Here is a 27,342-nt window from a genome sequence, read left to right on the forward strand (position 1 = left end):
GGCATGAAAGTATGCCAGAAGTTTGCCTTCACTGTTCATTTGACTGCTTCCAAAAATTAGAACAGATATATAGTTTCAATATTTTTTTCAAGGTCTGGTTGACATGGAATACTTGTCAGGCTTATGTTTATTCCATTTTAAAACTAACAAAATAGCTATTTCAAAGTACATAGTTGACAATATTCAAAATTGGTATATATTGCTGAAGCTGTGCTTCATTTTAATTTTCATTTATATCTGTCTTCTTACCTCTTTTTTAACACCAAATAATTACTAGAAGGACATCTGCTATATCACTTTGTCTGTGAGGTAACATTAATTACTAGTGACCTAGTTTGTACATAACAGCGAAGTATAAAATGATTTCTTACTTCAGGAGAATTTTTCATCCTGGGCCACACTCTCTGTATAAATGTTGCTATTGACCAAGAGATGCAGAATTTAAAATTTAACTTGCTTTTGCTAAATGTGTAAAGACTTAACAAACTAATCTTCTTGTAATTTTGTTACTTACTCTTGCTGTATTTCACTCTGCATAGGAAACACTATTTGTCCAATAATCAGGCACTGCCACAGTCTTCATGTACATGTTCAATAAGTTGCACCATCCATAAACACCCCATAAAAACCATATCCATATTTTAATAACGCACCAATTATATCTTCCTTGAAACATTACATTTTCAATATTTTCACAAAACATTAATTTTCATATTTTTTGGGGACTTTAAAGTTTCTAGCATTCATTTCTGTTCCACTCTTTTATATATCATGAATGTAAATCTCTAAAATAGTCTGTCTAACATTTCTCACTTCAATTTTATCATCAATTTTATTTTAAATTTCACTCATGCTGCTAGATTAAGGTTCCTTTTTAAACCCTCTACATTTTAAAAACAAAATAAATACAAATGGCTGTCCAGTTTTAATTTATTCTATTTTATGTATAGTTCTAAAAATAAAATACCCATTTTTAACGAATAAGGCTTCTCCCATCAGGAAAAACTGACACACGTTCTCCAGCTCTTGGATTGCTTAATCATTAGTAAAACAGGATGATTGCAAAGCAATTCAGGGGATATTTATAGATTCATACCCTGTTATAGTTGTGCTCATGCATGTCTTCCAATTCTCCATTGCTTGTCACAGAAATCTCTGCTGCTGAGGTTTTGGGGGACTCTTGAGCCATTGAGCACACCTACAATATGAAAAAAATGCATTAGCTTTCCTCAAACATAATCAATATTCAGCTTTTGGATATTCAGTAATTTATTTCCTGGCAGGGGCAGGAAGTGGAGGAAATCTTGCTATATCCCAGGTGTATCTTGAGACTCTTATATAAGAGTTTTATGAAACATGCTATTACTAAGCTTTGTTTTTGAACCTTCAAGTCTGTTGACTCTTGGTGATTGCTTGGACTAGTCCTTACTAATTTTTTGGCAAGCTTTTTCAGAAGTACTTTGTCACTGCTTCTTCCTAGGGCTGAGAGTGAGTGTCTGGCCCAAGATCACCATGGCTAACACAGGACTTGAACTCATAGTCCTTTGGTTTCTAGCCAGATCCCTTAACCACTACACCAAACAGACTTTCTGTTACCCTGTTACTAAATAACTATGGATTATGCATTCATTGTCAGGGTTCCCCACCACAATAGTATATTTATTTATTTATGAAATTTATAGTCTAAAGTTACCCCTAGCATATGGCATATGTAGGATGACATATAATCACAATATAAAATGACAATCTAGCACAGTGGTTATGAATAAATGATGCTGAAAGAATATAAGTGAATCACACCATAAGTATTAATAACAATACTTATTAAGCAATAAGTATTAATGTTATATGTTAATTAAATTATTAATGTGTTATAAGCATATCTGATCATGCAAAATAGACAGTCTCAATGTCCCATGCAATTGTATTGCTCAATTTCTCCCTTCAAACTTAGAGAAGACTAAAAGACGATCGCTATAGTTCTCTTGTATCCATGTGAGTCCTGGAATGCTTATAATGAACCACAATTTCCAGCATCCCTCATCATTAGCTATTCTGACTGGTACTGATAAAAGATGTACATTAGAAACCTCAGGAGGGTTTAGTGCCCCAGTCTGAACAAATAATAATGTTTACAACAAATGTTACCTCACTGTCTTTCTGAGGGTGTTTGCTGGAATAAGTGAAAAATACTTGGATTATAACTCAAAAGTATATACTCCCAACAGGATCACCCAAGGCATGAAGGTGATCCTAGGTACACAACTAAAGCAGGCAGGCACCTATATCAGGCAGCATTAACAGGAGAAAGTGATCCTGTATTTTACTAACAAAATTACATGGATAGATGAGTTAAAGTAACTGACAACATAATGCCAGATAACTGGCCTCTCCCTGCATAGTATTCAACATGCTACTGAGGAAAAACTTAGGACCTTTAGAAGCAAGAATGGCTTATTATCTGACACCACTGGACAATATAATTAAGATGAAAACAATCAATTATATAATAACATCTTAAGTAGTGAATTGAATCAGGATGGAATTAGATACTTTCATTCAGAAGTTCATAGTTTACTATTCAGAACATGAAAAATAAAGATGGAACTGCATTGTTTTCATAGTTAGGTGGAATATAAAATATAGTACTCAGGAGACAATATAGTCAATGACCAAATAATATCAAACAGATTGTATGGACAGCTCTTTAGTATATGCCACTGATGGGAAAAAGGAGGTTGATAAGTTTTATGGCCAACAGACCATGCAAGCAAGAAGTGGCCCTTGTAGTTGGAGACTGGAATACCAAAATTTGAAATAATAGGGAAGAAAATGTAGATGGGTCTAGGAAATAGAAATGAAGCCAACTCAATTATTTCTTCATTGCTATTATAGTATTCAAACAATCAAAATGACATCTACATATACTAGAAGGAATACAAAGAAAGAAAAATGACAATATTAGTAGTAGAAGAAAGTAGAAATATGTTTTCACAGTAAAAACATGGCCAGGGACTGATTGTGGAATACATTATGAAGTAATCATGTGCAAGTTCCAAGTCAAGCAACAGAACAAAACTGATTAACTTCCAATATATTATCATAAGCATATACAATATACACATTTTGAAAGCCCACATTAGGGCTGAAATTCATTATTAGAGAACCAGAGGAACTACAGAATGAAATCAAGGCTGTTAAGGATGAATATGAAAAGAGATTACAAAAGACTAAGAAATAGAAGAGACCAAATTGAATATCAGAATAAATTATGAAAATTGGCAAGTAGAGAAACCAGAGCCAAGAAAGATAAAGATCACAGGGAGGATTTTAACAAAGAGTTTCAGAGAGCTGTTACAAGAGACAAGTAAAGATACCAAATATAGAAACGGGGAGGATTTCCAAAAGATTTCCAAACTCAGAAAGACTTTTCAACTTCAAATTGGTATTCAAAAGGACACCAATAGACAGATAGCAAGAGATTCCAATAAGATGAAATGAAGAGGGAAGAAGTATACTGAAATTCTGTACAATAAATTTGTTAACATTCAAGATTCCTTAGAACAGAGTTTTCCAAACTGTGAGGTGTATTTTCCTTGAGGAGATGCAGAAAGAGTCTAGGGGAAGTGTGAAGAACCTTTTAGTACATTATTATAATAAATCCACTTTCCCCAAAGTTTCACTATATTGATTTCATTGTTCATTTGTGCTCATCTTGGTGTTTAGATTTTTAGGGACAGTGTATATGTGAAGGTTATACTAAAGAGATATATAGTGGTAAAAAGTTTAGAAACTCTACTTTAAAAGATATTCCTTATTTACAAGAAGCTCTAGTTCCAGAAGATGACGTTAGATTAACACTCTAGTCGTTATTTATTTATTAGATTTGAATGATCACCCCATCTCAGAGCACAATTCTGGGCAGCTCACAACAAAAATTAGTAAAGGTTACAGAAATACAGCAAGCAACAGAAGATGAACCAATCAAGGTACCAACCGAACTATGCTAACAAATCTGGAGACTGACCGTCTGGCCAATCAATTAAAAGATGTAAGTGTACATATCAATGCCAAAGAAAGGAGACTTAACAGACTGTGCAAACTATCATATAATAGTCTTAATTTCACATGGTATCAAAATAATACTTAGTATCTTTCTATGCAAATTAGACCTATGTATGGAAAGGCAGATATTGGATGCTCAGTATGGTTTTAGAAAAGGACAAGAAACAAAAGATATTATTGTAGCTGCACACTAGATAATTGAGAAAACCAAAGGAAAAAAAAATAGATAAATAGGTGCTAAATTGATTACAGAATGGTGTTAAATTATGTTGACATCAAGCTATGAAAATGGGAATCCCATAACGCCTCCCTGTCCTCATAAAAAAACTATACATAAGTTAGGAAGCCACTGTTTAGGCAGAACATGGCAACACAAATTGATTCCAGGTTGGCAAAAGAATGCATACTTAAACAGTGATGAGCTTTGGGGCTGAAAGGCTATTTAGACAATAGCCATTCAGTCTGAAAACTCATTACTACTTAATTGTTAACTGATATGAAAGCTTATACCAGTATATAACTACATATTCTTTCCTTATTTATCCAATTTATATGCTGAATATATATTGAGGAAGACTGGATTGGAAGATGAGCATGATTTTAACACTGGAGACAAAACATCAATAATCTGCTCTGTGCTGATGATGAAAATGCAAATGATCTGCAAGCTCTAGTAATGAAAAGATACAGAGTAAGGAAGATGACTTAATAAAGCTGACAGAAAATCAAGCACAGTGAAAAAAATGGGACTAAGATTAAAAACATAGAAAACAAAACTCTGCATACATTCCATGCCTTAACTTGGATGTTATTTTTACCACTCTGAAATAATGATAATCTACTGCATTACAGAAGTGCAGATTGCAAAAAATCCTGTTCTGCTCGAATTCTCCACAAATATCGTTTGAAATTATTCAGTGCCATCCTAATATTATTGGGGAAATATGCATTAGCAACAAACTGCATATTATAAACTATGTGTTTGTCCAACCTGTTTGCGAAAGAAAAAAAGTTTTCTGTTAAGCAGAATGTATCACAGAAGTTTGCATAAATATTTGGCAAACTACTAAACAAGCAGCTAATGACAAAGATTGTGTGTGCTTAACATGTCTTTCAACAATTCAAAAATATTGAACTGACATTCCTATAATAATAGAGGATGCTCTTGAATTTATTACTAAAACGAAGCTACTTATTTAAAATTTAAAAATATACAAGTATTTTATAGCTCATATTTGCAATCATTATTATTACTACTATTCCTTTTTCCTCTTTCAATGACTATTCTTCAAGAATGTAGGATCTAGATTGGTATACAATTTATGTCACATAAACAATTCTATATATTTTATTTATATAATGAGCTAAAACCAGCTAAAAGTCATATGAATATTGACTTGAAAACAATTTAAATGATCCCAGAGCGCCCTCATGTGGAAGCTGTTGAACACTCAAGGGCTTTCATTAAAATATTAAGTTGTAGTGTTTCAGTGGAAAGAGAATGAACAATTCAGATTGGTAGAATTGAAGACTCAAAGCAAAGGTTAACTTTTTCAGGGTAAGGAGAATATTAGAATCTGTATTTAAAGAATTTATTGGAATAATATGGATTACAGTTTATGAAATTATTCCCCCTGTATTTAATAATTTCCCTATTCTATTACATTAAATATTGTAATTAAGTAAAATCTTTTGGGCCACACTCAAGTCTTTGGAGAGAACTGCATTTCTCCTTGGCTCTCAGTATGGTACTGGGAGACTGTAACCTGCCTTGAGTTCAGAATCCCCCAAAATATTACTTTGTAATACAGGCAGTCCCTGGATTTAGAACATTTGATTTACAGATAACTTGCACATATGACCAGGCTTATTATTCAAAATGGTGGATGGCATTCTCCTTCCTCAAGCCAACAAACCGCTGAAGCCATGCAATCTTTTCATGAACCACTGAAGTCACACGTTTTTAATACAAAACCTGTTTTCAGCAATTCATGAAAACATTGCATGAGTTTAGCAGTTTTGCAGCTCAAGGAGAAAAAATCTGCCATTTTTAGTAATAGGCAATCAGTTCATAAGTACAAACTCTGATTTGTATACAAATTTGAGTTAAAGACAAACTTAAGAACAAATTTGTTCTTAAAATGGAGAAATCCCTGTACATCTTCTTGCTACTGTAGACATTCTAGGCTGTTTACATGGTTTTAACAATCATGATACTCTCACTAAAATTAACAGCAAGGTAGATTGCCAAGCTTAATACAATGCCCAAGAGAAAAAATTTTGAACTGCCAACTAATTACCGGTAAGTGTTTAAATTTACAAGACTATGCATTAAGTTAGGCTTTGTTGGCTTTTTCTACCTATCCAGTTATTCCATATTACTACCATGTTAGAAGGAAATGTGGTAAATCAGGTATTATTTTCAAACATGTGGCTCATATGCCCAAATAATTCCCTTTTAGAAAAAAAATATCTTATTTCAAACAATTAAACTTTAGAATAGATATAATGTGGGACATATTTCACAATAATGGAAACATGTTTTATAATTAATTTTAATATTTATATTCACCTGAGTCACAAGATTTGTTACAATGACAAGTTTTAAAGTTCACAATCAAAAAAAACAATTTAAACAGTACATAAACTCCAAACCCCCAAATCTTAAGAGTATACTACTAAAAATAAATATAAAAATTAAATAAGAAATTAAGAAATAAAACCGCAGCCATTCTTAACTCTTACTTGAATTCCAAATGTTTGGTGAAACAAAATAATTGTAATGGTCTTCCTAAAAATAAATAGTGCAGGAGCTATTTGGGTCCCTGATGATAAGCTTTTTCAGAACAACAAAAACATTCACTGTTATTAATCGTCCCAGTTTAACCAGCCATGGTTTTCAGCATTTACTAACCGTATTTATTAAAAGTATAAATACATTTTCCAAATGTTTAAATTAATCCAGAACTTTCCAAATGCTATATGTTTACGCCTAAGTAGACAGATTATAAAAGCCTTCTGTAATACCACAATCAAAGAGACTCTATCCTTACATTTAGGCACAATGAGTACAACTGATACAGGTAGTCCCTGACATACAACAGTTTGTTTAGTGACCATTTGAAATTAATATGAAAAAAGTGACTTATGGCCATTTTTCACACTTACAACTGCATCTCCATGGTCACATGAACAAAATTCATGTTTGGCAACTGACACATATTTATGATGGTTGCAAAGTCAATGGGGGCACCAGATTCCCTTAACAACTGTGTTACTAACTTAACAAGTGCAGTGATTCACTTAACAAGTGTGGAAAGAAAGGTATTAAAATGGGGCATAATTCATTTAACAAATGCCTTGCTTAGCAACAGAAATTTTGGGCTCAATTGTGGTTGTAAGTTGAGACTACCTGTATAGCAACAATGCTGTATATTGCTTGAAAAAAAAATTCCGCTTAATCTGAATGATGTTTAAAACTGTTCATTAATACTGTAGCACAATCTAGTGCAGGGGTGTCAAACTGCCGGCCCGTGGGCCGGATGCGTCATGCGGAAGCCGCGCCCACCCCATTGCCAGCAATGGCAAAACTGTCCCGATACATTGTGCGATGTCACGTGACATTGCGAGCTTGACATATCTGATCTAGTGTCTTCTATGCATCACATTAGGTTACTTTGCAAGAAGCTAAACGGGACCAAATAAGTTATTTCAAAATAAGAGAAGGGGACCCTTCTACAGAATCAATAACTGTTCCTCAAATATCATGTCCAAACATCTCATTAGGTTACTTTGCAAGAAGGTAAACAGGGACCAAATAAGCTATTCTTCAAAATAAGAGAAACTGACCCTCCTACAGAAAAAGTAATTGTTCCTCAAACATGGGATGAGAAAAGCCAACCATCTACCTCATGAGAATGCACCCATAAGAGCAAGCAGTCCATACACTACATACTATACATTTTTCCAAGTAACTAACATAAAATCCTGTCAAAGTAGGAGAGAGGATAGGGTTACCTACAAAGGAACGAATTCATTAGTATGCATTGAAACCACCTGGATCAATATGCACCCATTCTGCAAACCTGTCAATAATGCCAATAGTTCCTCCCCCAAAAGTAGGAATATTTTTAGCTAATCATTTTTGGATCAATATCCATATAATAGAGATTGAATTAAATTTGTTTTTCCAGTCTGAGCCTGTTAAAGGATTGGTTGATTTCTGAATAACTATCACTATATGTATCACCCAATCACCTCAGAGTCAGACTGGATTCCTTCTGGAGCTTGGTGATGTTCATCAACCGTTGGGGAACTCTTGCTGTATTCTGACATATCTGAAAATGAAACAAGTTGAGTGTATATTATTTTTTTAAGTTAACTAAATGTATTCTAATAAGTTCCTACAAGAACTTATATTTGCTTTATAATATATATGCATATATAAGTATGTATTAACATAATGTAACATATCACACACCTCACCACTCCACACCATAACACAGTGGTGGCGAACCTATGGCACGCGTGCCAGAGGCGGCACTCAGAGCCCTCTCTGTGGGCACACGCGCCATGCCCCAGAGATGGCAACCGTCCCTCTTCAAGCAGCCGCCCGCTAACTCGCCAAGGTCCCACGTGGCCGGATGCATCCCAGCACGGCTGGTTTCCCTCCCCCCCGTCCTGTCCCTCCTGGCCTCGCATGCTCTCCTTTTCCCGGGCATGACCCACTGCATCGCCTCCTCAGCTGTCAGCCAGCCGTTGAGCTCAGAGGTGGGTTCTCTGAACTGCTGGCAGTGGGCTGCGGAGCCCCAGAGTCGAGGGGCCAGCAGACTGTGACTGCTGCCGGACACTGTCGGCCCCCATGCGCTCACTGGCCTCTGTGTGCGGGGGCCAATGGTGTCAGGCAGCAGCCGCCCTGGCCCCTGCCTCGCCTTGTCCCATGGCAATGGCACTCCCACCCTGCCTTGCCTCCCCTCACCCTGCAGGACGAGCCTCCTGCCCACCGTCCCACCCACCAGAGACCCCCTGGATCTTCCCCAACCCTGCCTGGCCCCCACAGGAGTCCCTGCCCACAAGCAACATCGAGGTGACCACACCCATTTTGGCCACACCCACCCAGTCTGCCATGACCACCACAGCCACGCCCACCCAGTGGGCCACGCCCACCTGGCACCTGGCGATAAATAAGTGTGCTTGGGGTTGCAGTTTGGGCACTCGGTCTCTAAAAGGTTCGCCATCACTGCCATAACATATATGAAAGCCAGCTTGGTGTAGTCATTACTACACAGTCCTAGAGCCTGTGAATTCTAGGCCTCCCTTAGGCATAAAAGTACATAAAAACTCTCTCTCAGCCCAAAACACTTCACGGGATTATTGTTTGGGAAAATAGGAGGAGGAAAAAGTGTAAAGTGTGTTCGTTACCTTCAGTAATTTATAAAAAAGGCAGGATAAAAATCTATGTAAATAAAAATGTTCGTTTGTTCAAAATCTTAAATCTCTGAAAGTTCTTCACCGATTGCTTTGAAATTTTGACACAACGTTGCATTCGAATACGCGCGTGTTTTTATATACCTATATTATATAGATGTCACACCTGTGACAAGTAAAAACATGCTTTTTTTGAAAAACAGCACCATCTGTTGGACGTAAAAGCAACACACGCTTTTACCAGACTGAGCCACAGCAACGCGTGGCCGGGTACAGCTAGTCTAATAATAAAATAGTAATAGTGTTGTTAATATTATTATACATTCCAACAATACCTTTTGGATGGGTTATGACTGAAGGGACTAAGAGGAAGGAGAATATTTGCAAACCGGATAGACAAAATCTTTTTAGTTATTGTCCCTACTTCTTTTAAATCATAATCCATAGCAATCAAGGAAGGGGGAAAAGAAGTAGAGAAAGTTGTTTATGGCAGTCCTATCAGTTTAATCTGACTGGGGGGGAAAGGCAAAAAATGTAAGATCTACTTGTATATCAAAATAACTAAACAAATTCAAGAAATACAAGATTATAAAGTTGGGAATGTTCTGCTTCAGATATTCTACTATTTTAGGAACTTTTTCCCCATGATTTCTGCTGGTAGTTCTAAAAATCTTTTTAGTTTAAGTATTAAATGTTAAATAATGAACGAATCCCAAAAAGCAATTTTGGGAGTGATAGTTCAACCATAGTAATGTACAAAAAGAAACTGTCTAAAATGAGTTGTAAAAACTTACAATCTTCCTGAACTGGCCACTGTCCAGTGTGTCTGCAAACAGCTGGCCTGGCCTTGTTGATAGTTCCTATCATGGAGTCATCTGAAGATAATTCTTAGACAATCCTACTGAGCCAACAATCCTATTCAGCCAACTCAGCAAGGTCAAACCTAGAATTTGAGCCAGAATCATTACACAATAGATCTGGAAGAGTCTGGTTTACACTCACTTATGCAATACTTAACCCATCTGAGAGGTGCTATCACAAAGGGAGCTGCCACAGGACTTGTAAGTCACAGCAACCTAGAAATTAAAATCTAGTCAAAAGTAGCCCCATGTCTAAATGACCTTGTGATCCAGAGTAGAGCATCATTAAATAATACAGGATAATTCAAGTTCTATTATAAAATTAGCTAAAACCAGATTAGTTGCTTATGAGCCTGTTTAATTATATACACACTAAATCCTTGCATCACATTGATGTATTAACTCTTCAAAGGCTGGCCTCCATCATTTCTCATTTTTTCCCCTGGAACTTTGCCTAATATATGGAGTGGATTGGGTTTTTGACTCCTAGATGGAGTTAACTATTTTTTAATGTAATGGTCCCAGTCTGAGTTCTCAAATTTTCACTCAAACTTAGGACGGATTGTGAAGTACTGATTTACACTATTTAGCCAATGAAATAAATTGGAGAGAGAATTTACATCAAGACATGCTCATTAACAAGTTTACATTTTCCCTCACACAATACAGAAAGATTTCAGAAATTCTCCAAACTTTACTTACGCTGATATTTATCAACTTGGTTAAAGAGTCTTTCAGTTGTATGTGGGCCTATAAATAGCTTTAATTAACCTACTGATTATTAGAATAAAATGAGGTTTTAAAGCAGGGGTCTTCAAACTTGGCCCTTTTATGACTTGTGGACTTCAACTCCCAGAATTCCTCAGCCAGGCACGCCAGGTGAAGAATTCTGGGAGCTGAAGTCCACAAGTCATGAAAGGGCCAAGTTTGAAGATCCCTGTTTTAAAGGGTTAGAAAGAAAAAAACCCTATTTTCTTCTTCCTCTCATGGAACTCGCTCTTATACAATTTCTGAGCACCATTATAAGCCTTTATTCTAGGCTGGATAAGCTAGAACAAATACTTTAAGAGTCACAAGCTGTTCTGTCTTAATTTCAAAGTACAGGAACTGCTTCTACCATAGCACATTTTAAAAATTAAATTGCCAGCTAAAGAACAGAGTTGAGGAACTGAGTTAAGAGATTACAACAGTATAAAGTATTAGACAATGCTTTTATTATGCTGCATGCACCTGAGAACATATAAAAATGTTTTATGTTGACATCTTTATATCTATCCTTAAAATACAGGTGCAATGATATTAAATTAATTTACTATCTTTACAATTACCAAAGTGAGAAACTTCAAACCATAAGCAATCCTTTTACTTCTTTGGATGAAATGAAAACTAGGAACTATAGTTACAAAATTAAGCAGAGGAACAACACTCTTTCACAGCTAAAACTTCTCTGTAACTTCTCTGATATTTCTACTTAAACACTTCTTACAAGCTGAAACATAGAAGTAAAATTACATTGGTTGAACCATTCAACACACATTTACAGGATGATGTAAACTAAATACTATGACTTTAAAACATTTTTACAGCACAGAGGCAAGAAACAGAAAATCAAAATGTTTTGGACTTTTATAGGTGTACAGAAGACGACTAATAATGGAAGTACAAGAAAATTAGGATTTTTTAAAAATATTACTAGATAATTCATTCCCATTGGGTCATCATTTAGAGATTTTTCTTTATGTAAAGAGCAAAACAGAATTATCGCAAGTGGGCGAAAAAGCAGTTGGAATGGCAGTGTCTTCCAGCTTCCTGCCAGCTTCCTCATTGAGGTGCCTTATGAAAAGCTAGCAGGGAGCATCAGAAATCTATCTTCCTTGTTTGGAAAGGGTGTGTGGGTGTGCACCAGAGATACTATGCGAGTTGTGAAGAGCATATGAACAGCATAGTGCCTGGGACAAGAGCGCAGTGCAGTTCAGGTAGAGGATGGTGCAGGTCAAGAAGGGCTCGTGGGAGTCATGGGGATGTGTAAGAGGTGCAATGCAGATCAAGTAGGACATGTGGAAAGGTAGCACAGGTCAAGAAGAATGCATGGGGGTTGCAGAGGTGTGTGAGAGGTACTGCACTAGTTCAGTGGTTCTCAACCTTTTTAATGCCGTGACCCCAACCGGTCGTAAGTCGAGGACTAAACCGGTCATAAGTCGAGGACTAAACCGGTCGTAAGTCGAGGACTAAACCGGTCGTAAGTCAAGGACTACCCAACCGGTCGTAAGTCGAGGACTTTCCCTGCCCGGGAGCGCCGCGCATGCATGGTTCCGCCCCCTGCGCCGGCTGAGGCGTAGCTGGCAAGCGGCAGAGACAGAGCAGGCCGACCACCAGCTGTCCCAGCCCAAGGGAGGTAAGGCACTCGCCGGAAAAGGAAAAAAAAATGGCGGACAAAAAAAATGGCGGACAGCCTTGCTTGGCGACCCCCATGAAATGGTCGATCGACCCCAAATGGGGTCCCGACCCACAGGTTGAGAACCACTGCACTAGTTGGAGATGGTGTGGATTAGGATGTGCTGGGAGTGCTGGGCAGTGCTTAAAAAGTGCTGCACAGATCATGGACAGTGCATGCGGGTCACAGCATGGGTCAGGAAGGGTGTGGGAGGGTGTGCTGAAGGTTTGATTTTTTTTTTTACTATCAAAAACTATAAAATTATTTTAAAGGTCATTTACCTATCATCCACCAATCTTGAGCCTGTGGGTTGCCATTTTTGTATTATTGTTTAATATTGACCATTGCAGCTATGTGTGAAACAGAGCAGATGAAGGCAAGTAAACATTAAGGGACATTAAGGAGACAGGTAAAGGTATTTGTGATAATTCAAATAAGCAGGGGATTGTGGTCCGATATGAAGAACTAGTTTTCGACAGGGAGAAGTGTGAATCAGGTATTACACATCAGTCATGCAAGAACAGAAAGGCATCCAAAAAGAGAAGCCACCTTCTGGTAGGTGATTCAATTATAAGGGATGTAAATTTAGGTAAGGACACAGAGGTTTTGAAAGAGGTCAGGTGTCTTCCAGGTGCTACTGCCATCAGGGACAAGAAGCATATTTCTAAAATAATCAAGAATGCCAGCAAGGACTGTGATGTGGAGGCTATTGTACATCTTGGCACTAACGATCTGTCTCAAAAAGATGTACTCTCTGTGCAGAACGATTTCCAGAGCTTGGGGCAGGAACTTAGCAGAATAGGCTGTAGGCTTACTTTTTCAGAGGTTTTACCAGTGTATAAGGAGCAAAATGGAAAAGGCCAGCGTATAGCAGAATTCAATATGTGGCTAAAGGAGTGGTGTAAAGGGGAAGGCTTTGGATATATTAGTCACGATGTCTGTAGCTGGTCCAATAAAAAGATGTACAAAAGAGATGGTTTGCATCCATCAAAGAAAGGGACTGAATTACTTGGCTATAGATTCACAGATTTTCTGGAGGAAAATTTAAACTGAACAGCAGGGACAGTGAATTAATTGATACAGAACCCTGTCCCCGGTAATCTAAAAATTATAGGGCTCTCAGTGCATGTAACATAGATGTATGTGTGGACAAAAATACCAACCTTGCTATCAAGCAAAATCAAGCCTCTAATAGTGAGTGCCAAACAAAGTGCACTAACCAAATAGGTGGTAAGACAATAGGGGAACTCAGGCACCACACAGGTTATGTAGAAAGTAAACACAGGGTCAGTCATAAAGGACTCAAATGTCTATACACCAATGCACAGAGTATGAACAGCAAACAGGGTGAACTAGAAATTCAGGTTAATGAGGGCAGATATGATATTGTTGTTGCCATTATGGAAACATGGTGGGATGAAACCCACACATGGAACACACAGCTAGAGGGATTTAAATTATTTAAAATTATTAAATAATTTTTAAATTTTTAAATAATTAAAATTATTTCACCATTGAATTTCATTTTGTTAGATAGTGCGCAGTGTTCAGGTCTGTCCAGATCCTTCTGTATCTTAAGCCTGTCTTCTGGAGTGTTGGCTATTCCTGCCAGTTTGGTGTCGTCTGCAAATTTGATGAGTTCCCCATCTATCCCCTCATCCAAATCATTGATGATGTTGAAGAGCACTGGGCCCAGAACAGAGCCCTGGGGCACCCCACTACACACTTCCCTCCATGTAGATGCGGTTCCATTAAGGAACACATGCTGAGTACGGCCGGTCAGCCAGCTACGGATCCATCTGGTGTTGATGCTATGTACCCCACATTTTTCTATCTTGTCAAGTAGTAGGTTGTGATCTACTTTATCAAATGCCTTACTGAAGTCCAAGTAAATTATATCCACAGCATTCCTCTGATCCATTAATTTTGTCACTTGGTCAAAGAATGCAATAAGATTTGTCTGGCATGATCTGTTTTTGACAAACCCATGTTGGCTTTTAGTAATGACTTTGTTTGCCTCTAGGTGTTTGCTGATTTGTTGTTTGATTATCTTTTCCAGAATCTTCCCAGGTATTGAGGTCAGGCTGATAGGTCTGTAATTTCCTGGCTCCATTTTTTTCCCTTTTTTGAAGATGGGAACTACATCAGCTCTTTTCCAGTCCTCTGGTAGTTCCCCAGTGCTCCAGGATCTTTGAAAAATATAGTTCAGTGGTTCTGAGATCACATCTGCCAGTTCTTTGAGAACCTTGGGGTGTAATCCATCTGGTCCTGGCGATTTGAACTCGTCTAGGCTGGACAGGTGCTCACCATTTTCTTGCCTATCTTGTTTTTCTATTCTGTTTTTTATGGCACTATTTTTGATAGGTTGGTCTGTTTTTTCCCCTTTGTGTAAAAACAGAGTTAAATAGTTCTGCTTTCTCCCTGTTGCTTGTCACCTTCTTGCCACTTTCTCCCACTAATGGACCAATCATTTCCTTCACTTTTTTCTTGTTTTTTACATGTTGAAAGAAGCTTTTTTTGTTATTTTTGACTTTGGTCACAAGCCTTAGTTCATTTTGAGCCTTAGCTTTCCTCACTTCATCTTTGCAGAAGATGAATTAACCAGTGGAACAACCTGCCTCCAGAAGCGGTGAATGCTCCAACACTGGAAGTTTTTAAGAAGAGACTGGACAGCCATTTGTCCGAAATGGTATCAGGTTTCCTGCCTGAGCAGGGGGTTGGACTAGATGACCTTCAAGGTCCCTTCCAACTTTATTATTATTATTGTTATTATTATTATTATTAAACACAAAATATTTACTTGTATTTTATCAATAAGATTAGTTTCTGACTATTACCAGATTCTATATACTTGCTAGCAGTATTTTATAAGTTTATAAGTTTTCCTTTAGTTTGGTCTATTGTAGTGGATAAAAAGGATGGCCTTGAAGGACAAAAGGAAGATCTGCTACCAAGGCAACAATCAGATTAACAAATCTGAACTCAAACCAAAAAAGTACTGTAATCTGTGCAAATGGCTCTGTCTACCTCCTCCAAATTCTCATGCAGATAAAAGATGCAGGAAAGGTAGCATATTCAGACTTGCAATATTCTATTATTACAACTGTTCTAATAGAAGTAGTTTACTTCTGCACGGTGTCTGTTCTTTAGTTTGGTCTATCTGATAGGGCTCTGTTGATGCCACACTGTTTTTTTTATTATTTTGATTGTGGAGGACCAAAACAATACAGTCACTTACATTTTCAACAAGGTCACTGGTGTACTTATCAGCATTTTAAAAAATATCTGGCTCAGCATAGTGTAAATGAAGTCAGCATATTCTCATTGCAACAAGAAAAATGGCAATAATAGTCAAATTAGTGATAAGTATAAATAACTTCTGTACATCTTAAAATGGGATGTTCAGCAAAACTGTGTTAATGACTTAGGACATTTATTTGTGGGTTTGTAATAATTCTATGCATACTAAATTCATAGAAATGATTAACAATCATATAACAAACATTGGAAACCAGCAATATATTGTTCTACTATAGGCATGCATCTGGTACTATATACTGTCTTCTCATCAAAATTAGCATTGTATAAACTGACAGCTAAAGCCTTATTTGCCTAAACCTCCCCACAGAACACTTCAATCATCATTAAAAATTATTGATCATGTTCTTTTTTAACTGTTATTGTATTTAATAGTAAACTGCTGTTTTTTAACTGAATGAAAAACAATGAATGTGTTTATATAGATAAACACATAAGATTAGCAATGTATATGCATTTGTGATAGATTGTGATCACTCTCCATCTTATAAGAGAATGTAGCAATCACTGTCTACAGATAAATAAGAAGTTATACTGGTAGTAGATACATATACTTTGTGTTGTATCAGCTGGAACATTCTACTTTGTTTAGCAGATGACAATTCAAGAAGTCATTTTAAGTCTCCATTCAATGCACACAGTGTAATTTTTACAGCCATACTATATCAGTTTAAGGCATTAAAGGAGCACAATAGCCTGGTGAAAATACAGCTTTATGCAATTTCATTCAGAAATGTTGATGGTATTTTGAAGTAATTGGAAGTAATTTGCAGCATTTTCTGTCCCTAAGCAATTTATCTACCATTATTTTCTATAGGATGTTCTCATCGTGCTTCCTGCTATAAAATATACATTATTACTGTACTTAGAACAGTGATTGTTAGCCTGTAGTCCACAGACCCCCCACAATGTCATCACAGTGGGCCCAGGAAGGATTGAAAAAATGATATGTTTTAAATCTTAAGTCTTGATTGTCAGTGACCATGGTCCATGACCACAAAAGGTATTTAAACAGGTTTCTGGGATGAAGAAAAGATTGAGAACCACTGACTTAGAGCATTTTCACTAGGTATAAATCCACAAGATTCTCTCCAAACATTTTGGATCTCCTTTTTACTTTTTTTTATATGTATCTTGAAACATTTAACAGACTTAGTAATAAAGTCTAAAAATCTAAAAAAAAGATATATAGCATATACCTACTTTCTCTTTACAGTAGTTTTTCCTTATACTTTTACAAGGATATAAATCATATTATGATTTATATTTACAATGTACAGACAAGATAACACAGTACATCTTTCCTTATAAAAATAAAGCTACAGTTTTATGCATGCTATTCAGAAGTTTAGCTTTATTAAAGTTCAAATAAACTTAGTTTTAAGTCTAATCAGTATATATCTCAAAAGCAATGTCATACTTAATCACCAAGTTGCTACTGATGCAAAACTTCTCTAAAATACATTAAATCCTTAGTGTTAATTGACCTTAGTTATTAGACTATGGACACCACAGATAAATTTATCATTTGTAGTTCACCCCATTTAATGTCAAGCTGAGATTTTACTTCAAATAATGTCTTTAATTATCAGATGACATATTAATTCCAAGTGATATGAACTTAGATTTAACTGACAATTGGATCTAACAGGGACCTCTCCCACAAAACATCCACTAAATAATGGTATTACAATGTTGTGAAGAGAGAGTGTACCTTTCAAAGCTAAGATCCTATTCAGGCATATTGTGAAAGTGTAATTAAGCCACCCAAGAGTATCTCAGGCACTTTCTACTTTCCACCTGTTGCTAACATTGGCACTATATAATATAACAGCTATCCAAAATCAAAGGACCTGAGTGTAAGATTACAGCATATTCTGTTTCTAGGCAACTCACTTTTTTTGCACCTTTCAACAAAAATTACTGCCAGCTATCTTTATACCAACTTAGAGGACTACAACACACACATTTCAGTCCCAAACATTTGATCGGAATGCCTAAACACCAAGCAATGGAAAAGCAAAGCAAGCAGGAAAGAGATGGAAAACTATTCAGGGCATTCACAAGTAAGCTGAAGGTCTCTGATCAACAGAGTATACAGTACTTCCTGCTGTTTCAGCATCAATACCGCCCCGCCTGCTTTAGGGTAGATAATAAATCCGGGTGTGTAGCAGGATTGCCTCGTTCTCCTGGTAAAGGTCCAGGTTTGTTTGTTTTTTTAAAAAGTGAGAAGCGGCTATTTGTAAAATGAGCCAAACTTTCTCCTTCAGTCCGTCTTCATGCAGAAAAAAAAAAAGCTGCCCCCGATGACCTTATGGGAATCTCACAGCTAATAAGATCAAGATGCCAGAGGAAGGGCAAAACCTCCCGCCCCCCATCCCATCATCCCTCGACCGCAAGCCTTGGGCCGTCTCCACGAGCAACGCAGACACGGAAAAAACTACGTAGCTGCCCCGCTACCTCGCGGCCGCCCGCTTCTTCCCAGCTCCCATCCCCGGCGAATAGCCAAGACTGCCGCTAACCGGCTCGCCTTCACTCTCTCTCACCGTCGGTCACCCACTTCTTCCTTCCTGCTAGTCTGCCGGGAGCGCCAGAGAAATCTTGAGAAAACTCTGCTTAGACCGGTCGCCTCCGCCTTTTAGCCTTTCTCGCCCAGAGAACTCCGGCAGCGATCGGAACTGAGTGGACGGAAGTTGAGCCTCAAGTCTCAACTCTATCGTCTTTCTCCCTCCCAAGTGGGACCCTTCTAGGAGACCGCTACGCGTGGCACAGCCTGCTTTCCGCGTAGCTCAGGGGTAGGCAACCTCGGCTCTTTTATGACTCATGGACTTCAACTCCCAGAATTCCTGAGCCAGCTTAGCTGGCTCAGGAATTCTGGGAGTTGAAGTCCATGAGTCATAAAAGAGCCGAGGTTGCCTACCCCTGGCGTAGCTGTAACAACATCCGGGTCTATCTCATCACATGCGCTCTTTGCTTACGGTAGTCCTTTGGAAGAGAACCAAGTAGAAACGGTCATAGATTTAGTGAATGATAGAGATGCTTCCGAATCTCAAGGAAATGAGTAGTAAGTGACTTTCCTAGAATGTATCCAGTGATTGAGCTTCGCCTGAGGCGGCGTCTCACGGGAAATAAGAAGTTAAGGCTGCATGATGCATGATTTTGTTTTCCAGAAGAGAGGCTGCGGCTGAGATTTTGTAAACAGCTTCAACGAGATGGAAAACGATTTGTCTGCATGGATGTTAGTAGTGGCAGCATCAGCAGACTGCCTGGGTTGGATATTTTTTAAAAATTGTACAGGTAGTTCTTGACTTACGACCACAGTTGAGCCCAACATTTATGTTGCTAAGTTTTTAAGTGCATTTTGACCCATTTTACGACCTTTCTTGCCAGTTGTGCAGCAAATATAAGAATGGAAAAAAGAAAAAATATAACAGCAGGAGTTAGAACTTGCTAAGATATACTGACAACACTACTTTATTAGATAGATAGATAGATAGATAGATAGATAGATAGATAGATAGATAGATAGATAGATAGATAATCTTTATTGTCATTTTTTACTGTGGGCACAATGGCACACATTAAAAATGAAAGTTACTTGCTCTCAAAGTGTAAACACATAATACACGTTAAACATACTATATACAACATATGTATAGACCTACACCCTTACATATAAGTAACATATAAATATTAATCAGTGTCCATATTGAATATATGACGGAAGGAGGAAGCTTGAGAATGTCAGACCCCAAAGCTCCTTGTATGCTCTCTTCTATTCTTTTGGGGCCTGCCATTTCTGTTCGGGGAGGGAGTGCATGGGGGATTCATAGTGGTAACTTTCGCTTTCTCCTTTCTTTGTCTGGCCTCCTTTTGAGAATGGAATGTGTCTCCTTATCTAGGAGACAGTTACAAGGAAACGAAAGCTGGAGAAGACCTTGAGACCTACCGTACCAGTCAGCCGCCCATCAAGCCACCTGTGGATTGGCTGGATTTCAAATGGACATTATGACTTTGGTGGGAGGGGGCATATTGCTTGCTTTAATTATATCATTCACGAGGGCTTTTCTTCAGATCTCGCCTTACATTCCCTACTGTCACTAGTCCCTAATAAAAGTTTCCTTTTGAGGCAGTGCCTGTTTCAAGAGTTCTACTTTCTTGGGTGAGTAGTTGAAGTGGGTCCTGACAGTTCACAAGGTTTATACTGTATGGAACGAAACTATGACTTATTCTGGATGTTCTGCCTCGGATACCCCGAAGCCTCTTCCCAGAAGGTAACAAGGAAAACAGGTTGTGAAGAGGATGTGTAGTGTTCCAGACAATCTTGCGGACCCTGCTCGAGCAAGGCTTATATGCCATGTCCTGGATGGAAGGGAGGGAACTGCCAATAATCTTTTCAGCCATCTTCACCACTCTCTGCACCGCCTTCGTGTCTGAAGCAGTGATGCTTCCAAACCAGACTGTAATGCTGTATGACAGGATGCTCTCGATCATCCCTCTGTAGAAAATGGTAAGGATTGGGGAAGGAAGATATGCTTTTCTCATGTGACACAGAAAATACAGGTGCTGCTGTGCCCGCTTCACCAGTGTCTCGCTGTTGAGCGACCAAGCCAGTCTACTTGTTAACTGCACACTCAGGAATTTGATGCTGGTAATCATTTCCACAGGTGAATCATTAATGTACAGAGAAATGTGGTTGTGCCTGCCTTTTCTGAAATAGACAATGATCTCTTTGGTTTTTCCAATATTTAACACTAAGCTGTTTTCCTGACACCACTCCACCAAACCCTCAACCTCCTTGCGGTAAGCACCCTATTACATTAGAAGAGCTGATTAGGAGAGTAAAATATGGAAAATGAACAATCTTTGATACTGTGTAATATTAAAAAGTCAAAGATGGTGTCAACCAATATATTTAATGAATTTACAGTTGCAGGCAAATAACGGAAAATTTTTGCACCTTGCAGTGCAGCAGCAGCCCATTTTGCGTCCTGCAGTGTGGCAGCACCCATTTTTTCACCCTGCGGCATGATGGTGGCCCATTTTTGCGCCCCGCAGTGCAGCAGCACCCATTTTCATGCCCTGAAGCGTGGAGGCAGCCCATTTTCACACCCCAAGCACAGTGGCGGCCCATCTTCTCATCCTGAAGCACAGTTTTTGCACCCTGTGGTGCAGTGTCCTGTTTTTGCATCCCGCAGCTGCGGCACTAGCACAAGGGAGGGTATGTGTGCGCACACGTGTGCACACTGACCAGCCTGTCCTGCGGCCTGATAATATATCAATCCTATATATTTTATATTACAGGGAGGAGTTTTTGGAAAGTGAACAAACTATTGATCCTCTTCAGGATTTTATCTTGCTGTATGACTGTGAAGCTCTGTGATTCTATAGGCATTTCTATATATATAGTCCTCAATTTATGACCATTTATTCAGTGACTGTTTAAAGTTACAGTAGCACTGAATGATAGGATATGCTCTGTGCCCAAAGTTATAGCTGTTGCAACACCTCCCAGTCACCTGACTAAAATTTAGGCATTTGGCACCTCCCATATTTAAGCTTGCAGAGGCACTGCAACTCCCTCCACCCACCTGTCTCTCCCCCACTTTGGCTGCCCTGCACCCTTCCCCAGTCTACTAAGACAGGCCTCACAATGTATGCAGCTGAAGAATATGCTGCTGCCCAGACTACTATAAACTTTCAACTGAGGCATTAAGTGGTGGGGGAAAAAGAGGGAGAGAAGGATTGATTCTGACAAAAACAATCAGCAATTGAACTGAAACTAAGTAGGATCAAGACTGCATTTCTGAGTGATTATTCTATATGATTATATGAACTGTAATAGTTAAGAGTTGACCACTACTACATCTGCTGCTCTCTCCTCCTGTCTCCTTCATTTACCACTCTCACGTGACATCTGTGCAAAAATCCATCACTGCGTGACTGGCATCCTCTTTTAGTCTCCTATGGGGCTGTCTCCAATGAAGCATGTAAGTCTGCCACAGGCTGCTGAGGGTGGGGGGGATCAAGTCTACTGATTTCAATCTTGTGCAGCAGTAAACAAAAACATTGTGAAGTGGGGCAGATTAGTTAGTTTTGGAAATAACATACCTTTTTTTCCATATGCAGAATACAAGCAGATCTTTGTGCATGAGTCTACATGTCTATTTTTCTTCAATTAACATGCAGGCAACAGATGAAGGAAGCTTCCCCAAAATGCATAGATGTTCACTTAGATAACTTAAACAGTTCATAAATGTGGAACGTGATCCTCATATGTTTTTCTTCCTAAATTGGAATTTGTAATTTATCTAGTTCGGGTATGAGTGACTTGTGGCCTTCTAGACTGGTTCTTCTCTAAACCCTCTTCCTAACTCATTTTTTTCAGCTACAGAATGTAGTACTTTGTTGCAGAACTGGGGCTTTCTTCCTTCTTCAGATGGGAAGCACATGAAAACCATAACTATAGACTTAGAGTACATTTAAATGCAATCTTCTGAGGTGGCAGGAAATCTGCATTTGTGGTAAGAAAACAGGACATTTGCGACTGCAGTTAAAGCACATTTATTATTTAGCAATAGACATCATTGCTGCCTGTTTAGTAAAAGTTGTGACTGACTGTAGATCTAGTAAGCCATCATAACTGAACTTGAACTCAAGTCTTCGCAAGCCTAATTCAACAATACAAAAACAATATAAACATTGCAACTGTATAATAAACTAGAAAATGTAAAATATGCTACCGTTCTTTTTATTATTTTTCATATATGAAATGAAAACAGGCTTTTTTCAGATTATATGACAACTACAGAACGCAAAGTTTCCATAGCTGGGGAACAATCATCTAAAATACATTTCTGCATAGAATAAATAAATGATGCATGAGTACATGACTATAACACTCCCCGGAAGGGAAGGCTTCATGTTTTTTAATTTATTCCTAATATGTATACTGTATCTCACTTTTAGTTTGCAAGACACATAATGTAAATCACATTTTTGTTGCAAAATACTCTATTATGAGTGGAATGCTTAAAATGCTCTTGATTCATTTGAGATATTTTGCTGGGAGAACAGAGCGAGAATTCAAGCCATGCATATCAAATATCAATGTGGACATTTATCATATGTGCTTGTACAGGTAATTTTCTGGTTTTTGCTATTTGGCAATCCTTGGCTGTAACTGTAACATTCAGCCATCAAGGAAACTGAATCTGAGCACCATGTGCTGGTGCAGCTCATAAAATATCAAAATAATAATAATTTTGAGTTTTGTATATTACAATTCCTTATCAAGAAAACATTGACCAATAAAAACATAACATTTTCATAATTACTCTTATTCTGCATCTTTTTTTATCCTACTACACTTGCAGAATGGATTATGCAAATCACTGAGCTTTGTGGAGTAAAATTCCTATGCCATAGCTAAGTAAACCTTTCTTAGCAGTCTCTCTGTCTTCTGTTCCATTTTCATTAAGCATTCCCGGCACATGCAGATAAGGCTTTCTGGATCGTTCAAACATCTGTTGGGATGCAATGCTTAACAATGACCTTTTCAATCTAATCTCAGAATATTAGAGTTGTTACGAGAATAAAAGAGAAGCGCCATGGAAACCATCCATGCAAACCTTGTAAACATGGTGGGAAATATTAAATAAAATGGAAGATGCTTTAAAAAAATAAACACTGATTACTCCAGACCTCACATGACACACTTATGTGGAATAAACACACACATATGCTTTGGCTTTCCCCTTTGCCTCTTTTGCCTCTTTTATGGTTTGTTGTCAAATAGTATTGGTCTGATTATCTGTAGGATGTTTAAGCAAAAACATTGGTTTAACCCAGTGATTCCTCTGCCCACGTCTCTCTCAAACATCACCAGTGAGTGGAAAAACATCTACCTGTGATGACAGTAATATTGAATGGGGCAGATTTGTCATCTGAAACTTGACGTCTTTGAAAATTTATTCCCTATCGCTTGACTGATAAAGGCACTAGACAGTGACCATGATTACATAAGAACTGAGTTGCTGAAGTTTATATACAGGTCTATATACGTGAAAAACATAAACATCAACTTCCTCTAGTTACAAGGTCAGAAAGGCCACCATTAGTCATTTCACTGTTTCGTCATTTTAGCTTCCTGCAAAATCTTTCTCTGAAACCACACCTGGCAATACAGTTAAGCAAGCGAGTTCAATTGTAGCCCTTTTAAGGAACTGTGCAAGTCTGCTTTACTCAGTGGGGAAAAGCTGCACCAACCTTTCACAGAGAAAAGAAAAATAACATGGAAGCAAAATTATCCACTGCAGCCCATGCTGTATCCCACTTTAAGTGCCAATAGAAAAAGAGATCTAGAAGGTCCAAGGTAATCAAGATATCATATTTGTGATCAAAGTTTAAAACTTACGTTTACAGTCATAGTTTCTCAGGCCAGAAATATTGGTAATTAGTTTAGCTCCATGACTGAAAAGTTCAAGGACCCATTAAATTGGAAAAATTAATAATTAATAATTCTATAATTAATCCCATCCAGTATAAGATGTGTCTCCATTCCTTGTTCTCATTGGGAGTAGGACTTTGATTGTTGAGTTATAACTGCCATCTTGCATTTTCTGACCCTCTCCTATGATCTATGAGCTTAAGCAGCAGGGATATTGTTAGGAAGAATTCCTGAAAGTTTTCTTTTAAAAGAAAAGGGAAAAAGAAGAGAAACATCACGTGAAGCAGAGAGCCTGTTGGATGCTGACTGAGGCATCTTTAGATATTTGTTGATGAAGCAAAAAGCATAATGGATGTTACACCTTTTGGTGTCCTTAGGATCACTCAGGATAAAGGCCTAATTAGAGCTAAACATAGATATTGCGTTCAAACTTGATAAAACCAAGAAACTTGCTGGGTTTCTTCTGTCAATTCTGTGTCGTGTATGTTTCATGTTGCCTTCAAATTTGTTCTGTCTGCTGAACAGAACAATTTTTTTCTATTTTTTTTTAATGGTACTAACATTTTGCCAAATTATAATTTAATCTTTAAGTTGTTCTTTAGACACAGTTTTGCTGGTTGTTTTCCAAGGCTACTAAATTCCATCCTAAAAAGTTACAACAAACAAAAAGCAAACTATTTGGAATGATACCAGATAGTTTTGATTTTTTGTTTTAAATTATGGTAAGCAGCATCTAGATGATCTTGGGCAATCCTGAAAGCTAAACAGAATTGGTCTCGGTTAACACTTGATGATAGGTCATTTGGAAGTTGAGGGCTGCAAACTGCACTGGTGAGAAAAAAACATCTCAGGAAGATAAGCTACGTTGCGCGACGTCATGTGATGTCGCGAGTTTGACATGTCTAAGCTACAGCAAAGCACTTCTGCATTAGTATCAAGGAAACAAATGATGTGAATGAGTCCAGTCACTAAGAGCTGAGCTTTGCTGAAAGGCAATTTTATGTTTAAGCCAAATAGAAGCTGAAGATGCAGTGGTTGCTAGAAAGAAGTTATCCATTTATTTATTTATTTTTATAATTTCCCCATTGTTCATTTTATTTTTAAATGATAAGAAGCCATGCTGAAAGTGACGTCCATGTGAAATGTTAGTCCTTGCCCTCTTTATAGATCCAGGATCCAAGTGGATCATAAAAGAAGATGATGGAATAAAAGATGTAAGTAAAAGATGGGCACTTGCAAGTCAGTGGCTTCATTGTGAAACATTTTTGTTAAAACAAGAAAGAAAAACAGGAAATGCTATTGTTATTATGAACTAGAAATCACAGTGGGTGAATTGAGGAAGACGTAGAATTAACCCAAAAGAAAATAGGTGAGATGATGGTCAAGTTAAGAGGAGGGATACTGGTCAAAAATACATCTCTACCTATGGATTAGGTGTTGCCATGCCTAATCCTAATATATAGGGTAACAGCTTGATTAAAGAAAGGGGGCACAGGGTCTTCAAGTATCAGTTTTTTGGGTCCCACTGAGGGATCACTTCACAGGACAAAAGTACTAACAGCAAAGGTGTTGCTCTTTTCACTGCTTCTCTTGCCATTCAAACTTAGAGAAGCAGCCAGTGGGAAGAAAAGAGGGGAAGTGAGGCTTTCTAGGAGCAGTTCCCTGGCACCAAGATCTGCTTCCCCTGCTTTCACCCTCCTTGAATCACCATGCCTATCAGCATGTATGGCAAGAGAAGAGAGTAGAAGTGAGCAAGGACAGCTCTTTTGGTGGCTGTTTGTCCAATCCTGTAAAGTGAACCGACAATGGAAAATCTGCTTCTCCTGCCCTCCACCTCGAGACATGGGTCTGACGCAAAACAGCAGAGGGCAATGCAAGCAACAGAGTTTTCAAAATGTTGTTTTCTAGAAGAAAAAACACTTCAGTTGCTGTCATACTGAACAGTCTATAATCTGTAAGTAACTCTGTCCCTAAATTCAACCTCCAGCGAATATGCTTCACAACTCCACCCTAATTCTGATCCCAATCTTGCTGAAACTTGTACTGTTAGCAGTCTGCATGCTCAACAGATAAATATGAAAGAAAACCTGAAATGCCCAAGTACACAATGTGAAAACCTGAAATGCCCAAGTACACAATGTGTTAAAGTCCCTCTTCCGGTACCTTTCTTGTCATTCCGAAAACACTTACAATTCCAACATTCCGACTTACATGAACTTCGATGTAGGAATAGTATGAAGTAGTCAGATGACATAAGAACTTTTTTTGATGTTGGTAGTCTCTGAATATAAATGTCTATAGACTTGTCTACTAAAGTAAGAGGTTAATATAATACGGTATTGTCTCCCCACCCAGAAAATCTGGCAAAAGGTTCTATGAACTATGTATTACTTTGAAAAAAAATCATGTAACAATATCTCTCTTCCCTATTTTCAGTTTAACTTCAAATGTTTGCATTCAAATACCATCTTAAGCCATAATATAGTTTATTTGGCTTTGGCTTAGTTATATGAATAAAAAGACTGTGGTTTACAAACCTTGCAAAATGAATGAATCTGACTATTATGAATTAGTCAATAGCCATTGTTAAAATAAACACTGCTAGTGCTATGTGTGAATCCAGCATGGGTGTGTTGTGCCCCACTTGTGCAACTCATAATGAGTTCTGCAGGGGGTCAAGACTGTTAAGTCCTTGGATGAATGGCGAAGGAGGCAATTCATGTTACAGAACAGGTCTTTATTTCTCTCAGTCACAACAACCAACCAACAAGAACAGAGGCACGCAGGCC

The 27,342-nt window shown here is 37.9% G+C and overlaps 1 protein-coding gene across 4 annotated transcripts in view; it reads right to left on the minus strand.

The window, feature by feature from the left end:
* Positions 1–18,869, minus strand: part of ARFIP1 (ADP ribosylation factor interacting protein 1) — a 45,061-nt gene extending 26,192 nt beyond the window's left edge. For 2 of the 4 annotated variants that reach the window (XM_015825686.1, XM_015825670.1), the window contains exons 1-3: positions 10,287–10,429; positions 8,323–8,402; positions 1,097–1,198 (exon numbers count right to left, since the gene is read on the minus strand). In XM_015825686.1, coding sequence (XP_015681172.1) covers positions 1,097–1,198; positions 8,323–8,402; positions 10,287–10,359 — 255 coding nt within the window. In that variant the 5' untranslated portion in view covers positions 10,360–10,429. Of the gene's footprint in view, positions 1–1,096; positions 1,199–8,322; positions 8,403–10,286; positions 10,430–18,650 lie in introns of those variants that run through there. The other 2 variants (XM_015825677.1, XM_015825694.1) reach the window with 2 other exon arrangements.
* Positions 18,870–27,342: the final 8,473 nt, after the last annotated feature.

Source organism: Protobothrops mucrosquamatus, unplaced genomic scaffold (assembly GCF_001527695.2).
Source record: "Protobothrops mucrosquamatus isolate PMUCROS unplaced genomic scaffold, P.Mucros_1.0 scaffold_201, whole genome shotgun sequence".
NCBI lineage: Eukaryota > Metazoa > Chordata > Lepidosauria > Squamata > Viperidae > Protobothrops > Protobothrops mucrosquamatus.